This window comes from Oryza brachyantha, chromosome 7 (assembly GCF_000231095.2).
Source record: "Oryza brachyantha chromosome 7, ObraRS2, whole genome shotgun sequence".
NCBI lineage: Eukaryota > Viridiplantae > Streptophyta > Magnoliopsida > Poales > Poaceae > Oryza > Oryza brachyantha.
This window is the reverse complement of record NC_023169.2, coordinates 1557049-1572922: the sequence shown is the minus strand read 5'-3', so window position 1 is coordinate 1572922 and position 15874 is coordinate 1557049. Positions and strand designations below refer to the sequence as shown.

The following is a 15874-nucleotide window of genomic DNA, read 5'->3' as shown; positions in this document are numbered from 1 at the left end:
TTAGCACATGTTGGTTACTATAGCACTTATGGTTAATCATAGACTAATTAGGCTCAAAAGATTCGTCTCAAGATTTCTTACATAACCGTGCAATTAGTTTTTTGGTTCATCTATGTTTAATACTTTATTTAGGTGTCCGAAAATTTGATGTCATGTTTTTGAAAAAAAATTAGAAACTAAACAAGGCCTAAATCAACAAAACAATTCCATTGCAATTCCAGCTGGTTGAAACCTCCTCGATCGCATCGAAGAATTCCAGAGAGGGTAGCAATCGTACACACATGGACAGAGAGACAGATATTTTAGCGGTTTTATGACGAGAGAGTTGATCGATCGCTAATTAAATTCATCAATCAAATTGGTTAATTACGGGTAGAAGTGGTAGGTAGGTAAGGCCAGCGAGCGTCGGAGCCTCGCCGCCAGCGACGTGCCGGCGACCCCACTCGGAATCAAACAATGCCCAGTGCCAAGTACTCGCTGCCATGTGGGCCCGGGCCCAGCTGTCATCCTGACCCGATCATCCCTGGACCGATCGATGTGACGCCCGGATCAGATGCAGCATGTTGGAGGCAAAAATCCGTGGGAAACGGGGCCGACACGGCGGATTGTTGGCACTTACGCAACGTTAAAATTACGGGGCTCTAAAAATTAACAGGTCATGTGAAACTAGTGTCTCTTTTATCTACTGCTATAAAAAAAAAATAGTGGTTGTGAATTTACCATCTACTCCCTTCTTATACATATATATCAAAACATTTTATTAACTCTAATTTAATAATATGTTAATAATATTTTTAATAAGATCTCATTACAATACAGATAATATGATAGTAGTATAATATATTATTAATATATGATATACCAATTGCTCTTTCACTCGTGTAGATATAAATATGACGTATTATTTTTTTAGAGTAAAGTACATGGCCAGTCTTTAAACTTGTGGCGTGATATCACCTAGGTCCATAAAACTTAGAAAATGCGCATTTAGGCCTCTGAACTTGTTTTAATATACCATCCAGGTCTATGAACTTATTTTAATGTACCATCCAGATCCATGAACTCGTTTTAAAGTAACATCCAGATCCATAATTTTAGACGTTAAAACAAGTTCATAGACCTAAACATACATTTTCTAATTTTATGGACCTAAGTGATACCGTGCCATAAGTTTAAGGACCGGACATGTATTTTACTCTATTTCTTATAACCCGTTTATATTAGCTTAGTGTACGGAGATGATTTTGGAATAGGATAAGCTTGTGTGTTAATGATGGGTGTTCTTGATCAACCACGGCCTTGAATGATCGATGGACATGTCTCATTAATCAAGTGTGATAACTGCTAATGATATGATTAGCTCGCCATCGTCCCTGCTAAGCTCTGTACTGGATGTATAGCTCAGTGCCAACCATCTCATCACGGAATAATCGTGTGTGTAGCAGCCTTTAATATAGTTTCACGGTTTGAATCGTAGATTGGTTAAGCACAATAAAATATTATGTCCGTGCATTCTTCAGATGTGCCTATAGACCATGATACTCTCTCCGTTTCACTCCTTCCCTCCGTTTTGTAATGTAAAATGTTTGGCTATTTTATTTATAATATTTAACCATTTGTCTTATTCAAAGAATTATGAAAATACCATTTATTTTGCTTGTGACTTACTTTATTATTAAAAGAACTTTAAACACGACTTATCATTTTTTATATTTATACTAAATTTTTAATAAGACGAATGATAAACATTACAATTTAAAAAAGTTAAACATCTTATAAAACGAAGTATAAAACTAAGGAAGTAGTAATTAGGGCCCTACGGGGTTTGTTTGTTTTCCTCTTTCGCACTCAAAATTACTGATCTTTTCTCAAAACGGTCAGAATCAGACTGTAGCTACAAATCCGATCAACCTACACCTTACATGAATATTCTAATCAGCATATATCCAAAAGTTAATAATATCATCTATTAAAAATAAGAGTACAACTTACCAACAAATATACATTCCGACATTTTATTGTCCTTATGATATTTATTTGAACATGAAATCCATGTTTGCAAAAAAAAAAACTAAAAGCGTCTACGATCTAATAAAAATTTACTCTTTTTTTCGAGCAAGCAACTTTGCTAGTTACCCCCAATACATTAGAAATAAAATCAAAACTAGTGCACAACGTGTGCCTGCATATGTAAAGCCCTCTTCAAAATACAGAAATTTTATAGAAATTTCAGAGAAAATAGTCCAATTTCTCCAAATTTTATTTAAAAATACTTCAAAGCGAACTGGCCCTACAAGGGTTTCGCAATAGGATAAGTTAAGATAAAATTTCCTACATATTCTTAAGAACTGCTAGATCCTTTATGTAGTTATGTACCCTTATTTTACCACATTCCTTACATGCCTCCGAGTTTTCATGTTGATCCCTCCATGATTATTATGTTAGTTGACCATTAATTTGTTTAAATGATTATGTTGGCTCTCTCATACTTATATGCTAACTACTCCACTAATCTCTATCTCTATGTAAATAAATAACCTCTAATAGAATAAGGTCACGTCGGCAGCCCCCTTAAGTTAACTTATCTCTCTCGTTTTTCGCACGCACGCTTCCCAAACTGCTAAACGGTGTATTTTTTGTAAAAATTTTCTATAGAAAAGTTGTTTTAAAAAATCATGATAATATATTTTATATATATTAATAATTAATAATTAATTAATCATGTACTAATCTATTACTAATGTTTTCCGTGCCAGATAAGTTTACTTACCCACCCCATAAACGAACGCGGCCTAAGTGGGATATCACCATTTAATGCCAGATTTATAAAACATAATTTTAAATGTTAAAGGAAAAAAATATGAGTAACTCTATTAGGTAGGCTGTGTTTTTTTTTTCAGGATATTTGGCATAGATTCCCTTATTTTTTCACACAAGCTTTCCGAACTACTAGACGGTGTGTTTTTTTTAAAAAAAAATAGGAAAGTTGATTTCAAAATTCATATCAATCTACGTTTAAAAGTTTTGGTAACTAATAATTAATTAATTAATCATATATTAATTTGTTATTACATTTTCCATGTCGGTTACTTATCCCATCGAGGAATGGGGCAGCAGTCTTAGAGCAGGTACAATAGCAGGCTATAAGCCAATTATAAGTATATTTTAAAAAGATAAGAGGGGAGAGAAGTGAGGTGGACTACTAATTTGTAGCCAGCTTTACACGGGCTCCAAGACAAAATATTTGTATGACATGTGAGACCATGTATTAATGTTTTGTAGGTAACTATTGTATCAAATTGCTATTAGATTGACTATAGATAAATTGGAGCTAGTAGTTGGCTATACTATTGAACTTGCTCTTAATAGAAAATTGAGAACCAAATTGTTTGTTATTTAGGTTTATGTTTTGGGAAAGATGTTATAGGAAACTCATTAAATTTGATTTTAAATTTACTTAAAGAACTCAAGGGCTATAGAACGGATCAAACAAGCCTCAGGGGCATAAAAGAAACCATGTGGATTTTTCAAGGGCACATATGGAATTAACTTATAAATTAACTATATTGAGCTAAGGGCTAAATTATGCGCAGAGCAAGAAATGAGGGCCAACTAGAGTACGTTTGGATCCTGGGAAAACTAAATCCTAGGCTTCGCTTAGATTAATTAGTGGGTAGGGCATAGAAGCTAGAGAATGGAATCCAACGAAGTTGTGGGCGACCAAGGGCACATATGAAACTTAGTACATATATAAAAGATGATAAGTTATGCTTAAAGTTATTTTGATAACAAAGTAAGTCACAAGTAAAATAAATGATATTTCTATAACTTTTTAAGTAAGACAAATGGTCAAATATTATAAATAAAAAAAATTAAACATGTTATATTATAAAATGGGGAGAGTATCGTAATAAAACGGTGAATAAGTAAGCAAATTAATTGTTGGTTGTTCCGGGGAATTCACTCTCGACTCTTCATCTATAATTGCATGTACGTATGGTACCCACAATGAAGATTCAGTCTTGATGCATCTAGTTGCATGGTATATAGTACCAGTGTACCATGGTACACCCACAGATACTAGACAAAAGTATATATCATGCTGCTGTACAGATTGCATTATTTGTCCCTTTGCTAGTGGTGCACAATAACTACTGTACGTATACTCTTGCTGCATGATGTGTGCTGTCTTCTCCAAGAGCAGTATACGTGACAAGACAGGCATCCGTGTCACGATGTAGAGGCTTCAACCAGCGGTGATCTAGAAAAATATTAAAAGGGGTTAAACGAAAGAGAACTGATTTCAGCCGTAATACTGAAAATTTTGTTGCGGGGCTAAGAGGGCTTCAATGACGTAGGTTGGATAGGAGTAGGGGTGAACAGAAAGCTCGTGGCTCGTTAGCTCGCTCGACTCGTGACAAACTCGGCTCGGCTCGTTTCATTTTTTTAACGAGCCGAGCTAGCATTTTAGCTCGTTAGAGATAACAAGCCAGCTCGAGCTGGCTCGTGAGCTGCTCGCGAGTCTAACGAGCTAGACCAAAGACACAAGATTTACCGATGTTCATTGATTTCACCCTGAAATGCATGTGTTTACTACTTCATAGGTTCGCCATATGATTTGTTGGTTTAAACTTTAATATTTAAATACAATTTCATATGATTTGCATGTTTGAAATAAAAATTTGCTTGTATAACCTATTAAAAAATTATTTAGGTTAACTTTTTATGCATGGTTCACGAGCCTAACGAGACAGCTCAAGCTTTATAACGAGCCAAGCCAGCTCGTTATCTTAACGAGCTGGACCAAGCCAAGCCGAGCTGAGCTGGCTCGTTATCCAGCCCTAGATAGGAGGGGCTGAAGCGCCTAACCCGAGGGTAGATCTGCCCCTGGCTTCAAACGATTCGAAGACCTAACCTATTACCATGCATTACAACGAGATTTTATTATAAATTATTATTAGCATGTTATTAAAATAAAACTAATAAAAATGGTTTGATATATAAATATTGGTTATTTTTGCTTTTAGAAATAAGAGGAAGTCGGTGATGAGATATGTGTCAGATTTACCGCCACCACTATTTCTTTATAGGAGTATATATATGATCTTTATTTTCCGCTAGCACATTTTTATAGAAAAGTTAATTTAAATATTATATTAAAAATAATCATTTTTAGGTTTTCTATACCTAGTACTTGTTTACTTAATTATGTTTTAATCCACCCCGGATACTTCTGCTGTCGAGCGACTTTACATGCAGGTATATATGCAAATTAAACTGTACACACACATATATATATATATATACACACACACACAAGTTTAGCTTGTACGGTTCGTTCTTTTGTGTTGATTTTCTTAATAAGTGAATTTTACGGTAACACCGGTATAAACAAATGAATTAACTATTTCTCAAACAACACCAAATGATAACACGATTTAAATTAGTACATCATAAAAAATAAGATTATAGCCCTTATAGGCTAAAATCACAAAAATGAAAAACAAACACACCACAACACGAAGGACTAGCACCACGCTAGCCGCCGGTAAGGGCCCGTTTAGTTAAAAAAAAGTTTACTAAAAACATCATATTGAATATTAATTCTAAATAGTATATTAAATATAAATAAAAAACTAATTGAATAGTTAGGGAGAAATCGTGAGACGAATCTTTTGAGCCTAATTAGTTCATGATTAGTTACAAGTGCTACAGTAACTTATATGTGATAATGACAGATTAATTATACTCAAAAGATTTGTCTCACAGTTTCCAACCAAGCTATAAAATTCGTTTTTTTTTCATTCATGCCCAAAAACCCTTTCCGACGTCCGATCAAACGTCCGACGTAACATCCAAAAAATTTGTTTTCGCGAACTAAACAGGCCTAAGCGTGGCAGACGCCACTAAAAAAAACTATAACGGACTAATTAATTTATAAATTCAAAAATAGATTTAAGATATTTTTAAGAAATTCATATATAATATTTTCTAACAAAAAATCATATCGTTTATGACCTGCAAAAAAAGATATGCATTTTAATCCATTCTTCTTCCATTCCATAAGAAAGAACAAGTAACCGTACGTCCATGGCTGCCAGAAGATTGCATGTGTGGTGACAGTGGTGTTGAGTGTAACAAAAGCAAAAGTGGCTATATCATCTACCTAATTAAGTGCAGGAATCCACTGATCCGCCAAAAAGTTCACCTACAAAACTGTCATGTATATCCATCACAAACTCACACAGAAAGATAAAAGGGGAGGATGCCAAATCAAAGGAGGAAAAGGAGTTAAGTCAAATAAATCTACTCCTAAGATTTCCCTTTAAGAAAGACACAAATAAAGAGGAGAGATGCATGGTGGCTCAGAAGCAAAGAGAGGTAGTAGACAAAAGTGAAGGAGAAGCTAGAAATTAACATAAAGAACAAAATAAACTATCTGTCTCTGATCGATTGATTAACTGGCTATTCTATGAACAAAAGCTAATTGCAAATTAAGATGTGTGTGTGCTGCATAAGGTGGTAGGATGCTAGTAACCATCAACACAACGCATCAAATAGTCTCTTCTTAGGGCGAAAAGATATGGTTTTTCCCCCTGATGCTTATGAAATGGGCCATACGATCCAGACGTTGCAGCAACCTGCAACTGCAAGCAGATACACACATACATGTTCATTTTCTAGTGCACAACTTGCAAGATTTTCTTAGGCCGTGTTCGGTAGCAGTATAAGTAATCTGTACGGAAAACATAAAACATAGTAATATATTAGTACATGATTAGTTAATTAATAGTTATAAAAAATATAAAATAGATTAGTATGATTTTTTAATGCAACTTTCAAAAAGAAAATTTTCGAAAAAAATTAGTAGTTCGGAAAGCGTACGCACGAAAAAAGAGAATCTAGTATAAGTTGAACACGGCCTTAATGTACTATAGACATATTCATTTCAGCTTGTTAGGCTAAACTTCTCCTCGTTTTTCGTTAGCACGCTTTTCAAATTACTAAATAGTGTATTTCTATATAAAAGTTGTTCTAAAAGATCAAATAACTCCATTTTTAAATTTTTTAATAAATAATACTTAATTAATTATGTGCTAATTATATTTATCGTTTTCTGTACTGTTAATTAGCTTTTATGGCCATCTGTTTCGAACGCATCCATACACACACTATATTATATATATTATTTGCTAATCATAACATCTGGTAGCAAAAAAAAAAAAGGTGCATATGTTGCAACTTAAAATACACCTCGAGGCTAAAGTAGTGTAACTTCCTTTGCGTTTAGTTACAAAAATTAAACAGACACAGGTAGGTACCTCCTTGTTCCTATGGATTAAAGTGGTTAGCCAACTTGTTGCACGATCAAGACAAATCCAGATCAATCATTGTATGACAGTTGAGAAAACAAGTTGTTGCATACATATATATGTACAAACATGCATGCATGGGTGCATGGTAGTATATGCATGTAGTACGTTCCAAAAAGGATGAGAAAGAACAAAAGTCTTTTTCTTCTCTTTTGTTTCTGGGAGAGAGAGAAAGAGAACAAAGTTGACAACGCATAAGAAGAAATTAAGAACAATGAAATGGGATCTGATTCGGCATTATGCAGTAGGTGTGTGATGGTTTCTTTTGATTTGATTATCTGGAATAAATGATCAGGTTTAAGATTTGGAATGGTCTCTAACTCTCTATTCAGAAAGAAAGCAATGAAGCAAGCATTACCCCAAGAGGAAAAAAGAGAGTGAAACCATTTCAGCTCCATGTTGTAAATGGGCTTTCCCTGCGCTAGAGCCCACACACGAAGGCCCATTAGGCTACAACACAAGGGACTCGCCGGCCTGCAGCCATAATCCATCATAGGCCGATGTACCATTTAAAAGCATAAGGGCCTGCTTGGGAGCATTGTATTTCTTTACCCTTGTAAAGACATTACCCTTGTAATTTTTAGGTTACCAAGAATACTCTTGAAAATATTTTCCGGTTGTATAATAATACAAGGGTGAGAAACATGTTGTTTGGGTAAATGACTGGTATCTTTCTTCCCCAAGCAGGGAGTGACGTTGATGTACTAATTGAAGCACATTAGAGGGCAACATTATAGCCTGAAACAAAAATTCAGTTTTCCGGTAGTATTAAACAAGTCGTCTGTTATTTTCATTATATGGCCAACACACCAAAACACAATTGGAGACTATATTTGCAGTGACTGTTACTTTGGAGCTCTAAAGAAGAAGAATTCTAAGTTTGGATGTGTGCATGGGATTTTGTTTGGTCTAGTAGATACTAAATAAAGTGCTGGAAAGATGAGCAACATCATCTCGTCATCTTCTTCTTCTAGCTCCATGTCCATCAGTAAGAACCAATCTAGTGTAGGTCTAGGACAGAACTGCAATATGTGGGTACAATAATTGTATCATGCAGTGCTATTATGGTTTAAACCATGCAATTCAATCACAACATATTCTTTCACGCCTTGTAGAATTTAACAACAATTTTTTCACTAATTGCATGGCAAAATACAAGATTATGAACATAAATTTTGCACTCAAAGTGAATTGAGCAAGAAGTAAATATAAGCAAATTACTACTGAACAACAATTCAATCAAAAGAAAATTAAATTGCCTTGATTTTAAGTTCTTAACTTGTGAACTCAGAAAATTACCATCTCATCCAAAGATGAATAAATCATCAGACACACGTACAAACAGAGAGATAAACACAAAGAGATAAGGAGAGAAGAGGGGGCAGCACAGTGGCTCACCTAGGCTAATGTGATGGTGGCATTGAAATTGAGCTACCTAGGTGCAGATCCACAACTCGTTGGCACTACAGATCAAGCTAGGTTGTGCACACAAATCAACTCTGCCAAATCGAGCTAGGGTTAGGTGGTGGTGATTGAATGAGGGAGAGGGAGAGAGAGAGGGAGAGGGCAGGAGAGGGGGAGGGAGACTTACCAGCGCAGGTTGTGGACGGCGGCTTCAACGGCGAGCGGAGCAGGCGACGTCGGCAAGGAGCGGAGCAGGCACCGGCGGAGCGACGCTGGAGGCTGGAGGCACCGATCGTTCTGCCTGGAGCTGGAGCACGCACGCACGCACGCGCGAGAGGGTGAGCCCGACAAATACCGGAAAAAATATGATCCCCCTAGACCACACAATTATTCCGACGGATTGGGCTTAATACCATCGAAAAATTAAAAGGATACGGCCCATCCAAGCACCACTTTAAATTTACCTATAAAAGTTTTTGCGGGCCTGTATTTTACACCCGGATTGGGCCAAAAACGGGGCATCAAGCAGGCCCCAAAGGAAATCAAGCAACTTTCTCTCTCCCTCAAAAAAAAAAGGAGAATATATCAGTCAATTGATTTTTTGGGGTGAATTTTAGAAAACTTTTTTTCCATCCGTTGGATGAAAATCTGTTGGCTCTCATCATCATTATTTAAACAAAGTGTTTGTTTATTATGGAAAATTGAATAGCAAATTATTCCAACCTATTGACTTAAACATGAACAGACAAATTTACAGTTGATAAGAATTTATAAAACTACATGTTCACGTGTACAAACTTGGATAAAAATAAAGCAAATCCATATATAATAAGAAAATCGCACTTACAACAAAATTAAAATTGCACGTCAAGTGATGCATTTTTAGGTGATTGAAGATCGCAATTTTTTTGGCGCCTTAAATCTAGCAAATATCTTAGTTTTATTTGTTATTCCTATAATCTGTACAGTTTGAAACAAAATGAACAATGTAATTATGAACAGTGCTAGTAGTATTTAGAGTTTATTTGTTCTTATTTCTAACTGTATAGGTATTCGTGTTAATAAATAGAATTTTGTGCGATGATAGATAACTATTGTACCATTGTTAGCATTTTTTACACATATTTTTTGAAATTAACTAATCCCTTTTTTCATATTATAAAATATTTATCTATGCTTATGTTTTATATTGTTTATATATATATATATGTCCAGATTAATTGGTATATATATATATATGCAATGAAACTGCTTGACTGACAGTGGTTAATTGCAAAGATAGATATGGCAGATGCACCCTTCAAAGGGTAAATTTAAAGGCAGCTAGCTCCACGAGTGGTGCTAAGAGGCTAAGGCTAAGGTCACGTTTGGCTGCTCCATATTTTCTTATTTTTTACATACACTTTTCGAACTACTAAACGGTATATTTTTTTAAAAGTTTTTTATATAATTTTTTTAAAATATCATATTAATTTATTTTTTATCTTTTATAATTAATAATTAATTAATCATATTTCTGCGCCAGATAAGTAAAGCATAGTCGAATGTGGCCTAAGACCAAGGGTCAAAGAAACTACATACATGGTGCACAAAAGATGGCCCCACAATAATAATTCAATTTGTTACACAAATTTAAATAAGATTAATAAATATAGGTTGCGTTCGTTTTGGGTGCTACTTTGCATATTATTTCTCGATTTTTATACACATGTTTCTCGAACTACTAAATAATATATTTTTTAAAAGTTTATAATAGTTAATTCTATTATTTATATAATTAAATAGTCATCAAACAATCAGGAAATCTTTTATATTTTATTTATAGAAGAACACAACTATAGCACGTGGATCGATTACAAGTCGAAACTTAATAATCATGAATAAAAAGATAGGGGTGTTTATTTATGAATTATGAGAAGTATATATAAACAACCATCCAGATCAGGAGAAAGAGAGGCCTGATCCATTAAGCTTCTCTTCCATGATGGCGTCGAGACGTGCTGCCATCTCCGGTGTCATATGGTTCACCCAATCTCCCGCAACCCCTCTCCTGAAGAACGAGTCGTTCGCGAACCTGCCGCCGTACTGTACAGCCGCCGGCGGCGGCGGCACGTTGACCTCCAGGTTTCTCATCTTGTCGAAGCTGCACAGCCCGACGATGTCCTCCGCGACGCCGGCGTCCTCCTCGGCGGCCGAGAACGGCTGCCCGACGAACCGGGCCAGCCTCCTGACGCCGTCGATGGGGTCGCGCAGCATCTCCTCGTACCTCAGGAACAGCACCGTCTCCGGGCTCGCCTTGCTCGCGTTCCAGTAGCCGAGGATGTGGTCCCAGATGGGCCCGCTCAGGCAGCGCCCCTCGCAGGCGAGCTCGAACACGTCGGCGAATGGAAGCTCCGGCAGGATTCTTCTGGCGAAGTGCCACATGGAGACCAGCATGTCCTTTGGATCCCTAAGACACATATGATAATTAGATCAACCACAGGAAATTACATGAATATGCGATTTGATCACCTGCATATGTAGATGATTTTGCCGCCGGGGTTGCCGGCGATGGAGGCGGGGAGGATGGAGTGGTGCATGTGCGTGGCCATGAGCCTCGGCGACGGCAGCGCGTCCATCCTGCTCCCCAGCCCGGCGGCGAACAGCTTCTCCATGAACGGGACGCAGTCGTGCGGGTTGAGGCGGAGGAGCGGATGACGGCGGCGGCGCTCGTCGGCCGCGGGAGGGTGCGCGCGGCGCGCCATGGTGGCGAAGGCGAGCGCCTTGAGCCACGTGGTGCCGCACTTGGGCGGGCTCGCGAGGACGACGTCGCCGCGGCGCGGCGCGAAGCCGCGGCCGCGCTGGATGGCGATGATCCCCGGAACCCACGAGCTCTGCACCCACGCGCCCTGGTAGCACCGCAGCCGCTGCTTGGGGTTGCTCGGCAGCGAGGAGATGATGCTCTCGTACTCCTCCAGCAGGCCTGGATCCACCGCCGGCACGTCGTCGCCGCCGGCGTTGTCGCTGTTGAACGGCAATGGCACTGGCCCCATAGCAGCGAGTTGGTCGGTGGTGGTAGCCATGGTAGGAACTGTTGATGTGCTACAACTACAACCACTATATACCGGAGAGAGCTTCAGGATGGAGTAAAAATGTACATTGCCCATGCATATATATAGGCACAAACTATAAACTTTCTAGTAGTCATTGCATTGCATGCTATACAACTTTACATTTCTAGATACGAGTTAAGCATATGCCAGCTTATTCTAGAATACTTTAAAACTAAAAAAATGAATTAATTTCCAACAAACTTCCACTTAATTTATTTTATGTAGACTCTGATCAACTCTTTATCAGCGTGATTTTGTTTTTGATAAAACCTTTGTAAATATATCCGCCAATTATTGGTATGTTCGACAGAATTCTAATTTAACTTCCCAGTGATCAACCGCTTCTCGAATGTAATGATACTTGATAGCAATATGTTTCGTCCTGTCATGATTGGTCGGATTTTCACTGACTGCAATAGCAAACTTATTATCACAATAAATTATTCTTCTAAGCCAGATAGCATGTGAGATAACTTTTGATGCCGCTATGTATTCTGCTTCTACCGAAGATAAAACAACAATATTTTATTTCTTTGTAGACCAGGAGCACATACCCGAGTCAAGTGATAAAGCATAGCGATGCACTCTTCATATCGTCAAGACATCTAACCCAATCACTATCGCTATAGCCAAATAATTTTGATTTTTAACTGGTTTATACCATATGCCATAGTCTGCGGTCCCTTTGATATACCAAAAAACTCTTTTTACGGTGGTAAAATTCAATTGAATTGGGCTAGACATATACCTCGATAATAAGTTGATGACAAACATAATATTCGGTCATTTTGCAGTCAAATATAATAAACTTCTAACTAAGCTTTTTATAAATTGATGGATCTGCCCTTTCAGCTCCATCTTTGGCCATTTGCTTTTCATTTGGCAATAAAGGGGATGTGACTGATTTGCAATTCTCTATTTTAAATTTCATCAAAATATTTTCAACATATTTCTTTTGTGATATAAATATTCCTTCATACATGTTTCTGTTCTCACCTAGCAGAAAGCACATACTCCACACGTAGTTACATCATTCATTAATATGAGACTTGACAATTTCTATGCTTTCTACTAGGTGAGAGCATAAACAGGTATGAAAGTGTTTCTACATCTTACATGTGAAGGGACCATTGACATCAAAAGTTGATTGCTGACGTGATGTTACACACGAAGGCCTGAGAGTCTCTTCTTAGATTACTCAAATGCAATACCTAAATTCTTAGAATACGTGGGCATGTCAATCAGTTTGATCATACAACTGACAAGATGAATAGTAAAAAAAGTCGATCAGCTATCAAGCCAATAGGTAACCAGGAATCCAGTCGATCGGACGTTGATGTGGCAGCGCTTAGCCTACGGCTAAGCAATCGGCTGTTGAAAGTTTGGATCAGCTAGAAAGTTGATAGAAATAGACTTAAATAATTAAATAAGCAATGAATACTTTGCTACAATTGACTAAAACCAACTAGCATATGATCCTCATAAGCCGATATAACACAAAATGCATACTGATCTAAATAAGTAAAGTCGATTGGTGTATAAATAATGTAGTAAGGCAATCTGCTATTCTATTGATATAAGTACAATGAGTATGCAAATTGACAAAGATCATCGGCTATAACTAACTGACAATCGACCAAGATCTATAAAATATCTAACCTAACTTACTAGAAATCATCTTAGAAGATTAGACCAAACCGAGACAGTTCAAGATTACGCCTAGCAATATCAGGCTAGATACTAAATAGATCTAATCCGCTATCAAGACGATGAGTCGATGACTGATAATTTATCGACTAAAACTCTGATAAAACAATGAGCAAGATACATCGACATGATATAAACTATTTGATAAATGCAATCTAATAGATCGGACCAAACCGAGGCAATATTAAATTGAAGATGTCAAATAGCAAATATCAAACCAACGTAAATCGCTCAAAGTGGTCGACCAGATTAACTCAAGATATAAAAGTAACATAAGCTAAAACTGATACGGTAATTAGCAACCATATAACCAGATCGAAAGATTAGACTGAATCGAGATAGTTCTGATATAGCCAATATGATTGCCAGGGCCGGCGGAACGTAGGACTTACCCCTCCGCCGAAGATCGAAGCGACACAACCCCGCGTCAGGTGCCAAGTTCCGTCAGTGATGAAACCTTGGTGAGGTGGATGGGGATGCGCCGAAATTATATTTGATTTGTGTATGTAGATGTAGATGATCTATGATGATCCCGGGTATACATATTTATACTAATGGGTGGATACTAGTCCATATAGGACACGACACACGTTTCCTAATAGATAAAAGGAAAATAATAAGTCCCGACCGAACTCTAACTCTAACTCTAGAGATAAAGTGAAATTACTAAACCAACTCTAATTAATAGATAAAATTAATCTGCCATGTCTTAGTCTTTACGATTCTTTCTTGAACTCGGACTCTTCCGGATAAGATTTCCATCGCCTGATTGCGTTCTTACTTATCCGAATCCAGTAAGTAATTTTAACAAAATTTGGTTTTAACAGGGACTACCTACAACTAGTAGGCCGCACTCAATCGGCACGAAAAACGTAGTAGAGGATTAACATATCATTAATTAATTATTAGCTATAAATATTTTAAAAGTATATTGATATGATTTTCTAAAGCAATTTTTCTATAAAATTTTATTTGCTAAAAATTACCGTTTAGCTGTTTGGGATACGTGTACACAGAGAACAAGCGATTTTGCTGAATTTCCAGTTTTTTTTTCATATTTAAGGTAGGTGGATACTGCAGATTCGACAACTATATATGCTATTTAAGTCAAACATCGATCGATTCTATAAATGGTTGGTTACACACAATTTGATACGAAGTATTAATGGACTGCATGCACAGTTTATCAGAGTTAGCCCGCCACAATCAAGGTTACAGTAGATGTCGATAAAGGTGATGGTAATCGATCGCTTGTACTACGTACTTATCAAAACTAGTGTTCTAGGTAGGTAGAGGGCTTTCATGGTACCGATGTCTATGTCGCTAAGTTGCCACTTGCTATGTACTCCCTCCGTTCTGGATCATAAAAAATTTTGTTTTTTTTAATGTTTGACCGCTCGTCTTATTAAAAAACTAAAAGTATTATTTATTTTATTTATTGTTAAAAATAGTTTAACTATTACTTATAAATTTTTATATTTACACTAAATTTTTAAATAAGACGAATGGTCAAAAATTATAAGTGAATAGTCAGCCTGTCAGAATCCTATATATTATGGGACGGAGGGAGTATATTATTTTAAAATATTTCATATCTAAGGTCGGTGGATACTATATATAGATTGGTTAGCTATGCCGTCTACATCTAACATTGATTTTATGTTCAGTTGCATATATGTAGTGTTAATAATATGACCACAGTTTACAATTAGCATATCAAAATATTCGATAAATGTGATAGCAACAGCATATGTACTTCTCAAAAATAGTACAGGTGAAGAAATCAATTAGTTAATTTTTTTAAAAAAAATCGTCTAAATTTCGCTGATGTCTTTTGGTAGCCAGAAGAGATAATCGTGATTATTAACAAAGCCTCTCTGGGCGAATTCTATGACCTAACGGTCTGGTAAATTAAACCTAGCATATTTATGCCTTGGGATTTGCTAGATGTAAGTCTCCAGAAAATTTGCAATTTTTCAATCACCTAATCTTGAGGTACTATGTAATGTGCAATTTTAATTTGTTTTTAAGTACATTTTTGTTATTATATATGGATTTACTTTAATTTTGTCTAAGTTTGTATATATTGTACATGTAATTTTGTAAATTATTAGCAATTGTAAATTTGTTTCTTCATGTTTAAGTTTGAATATTTTTCAACTTTTTTGTATAATAAGGAATGGCTTTGTTTAAATAGGGAATAAGGAAAATGCTGATAGTCAATAGATTTTCATCCAACAGATGAAAAAAAATACTGAAGTTATTTTTTTAAAAAGAAAAATCAGTTGCCTGATTTTT

General features: G+C 36.4%; 1 protein-coding gene across 1 annotated transcript; it reads right to left on the bottom strand.

Annotated features, from left to right (window-relative positions):
* Window positions 1-10626: 10626 nt before the first annotated feature.
* On the bottom strand, window positions 10627-11809 carry LOC102711635 (flavonol 3-sulfotransferase-like). The gene is made up of 2 exons (XM_006658216.2): window positions 11289-11809; window positions 10627-11226 (listed from the first exon to the last, which is right to left on the bottom strand). The coding sequence occupies exons 1-2, from the start codon at window positions 11807-11809 to the stop codon at window positions 10719-10721; spliced, it is 1029 nt and encodes a 342-aa protein (XP_006658279.1). The 3' UTR covers window positions 10627-10718.
* Window positions 11810-15874: the final 4065 nt, after the last annotated feature.

Coding starts and splice junctions, on each gene's coding strand:
- LOC102711635 (XM_006658216.2), bottom strand. CDS start 11,809: ATGGGGCCAGTGCCATTGCCGTTCAACAGCGACAACGCCGGCGGCGAC. Junction 11,227..11,288: donor AAAATCATCTACATATGCAG/GTGATCAAATCG, acceptor TATGTGTCTTAG/GGATCCAAAGGACATGCTGG.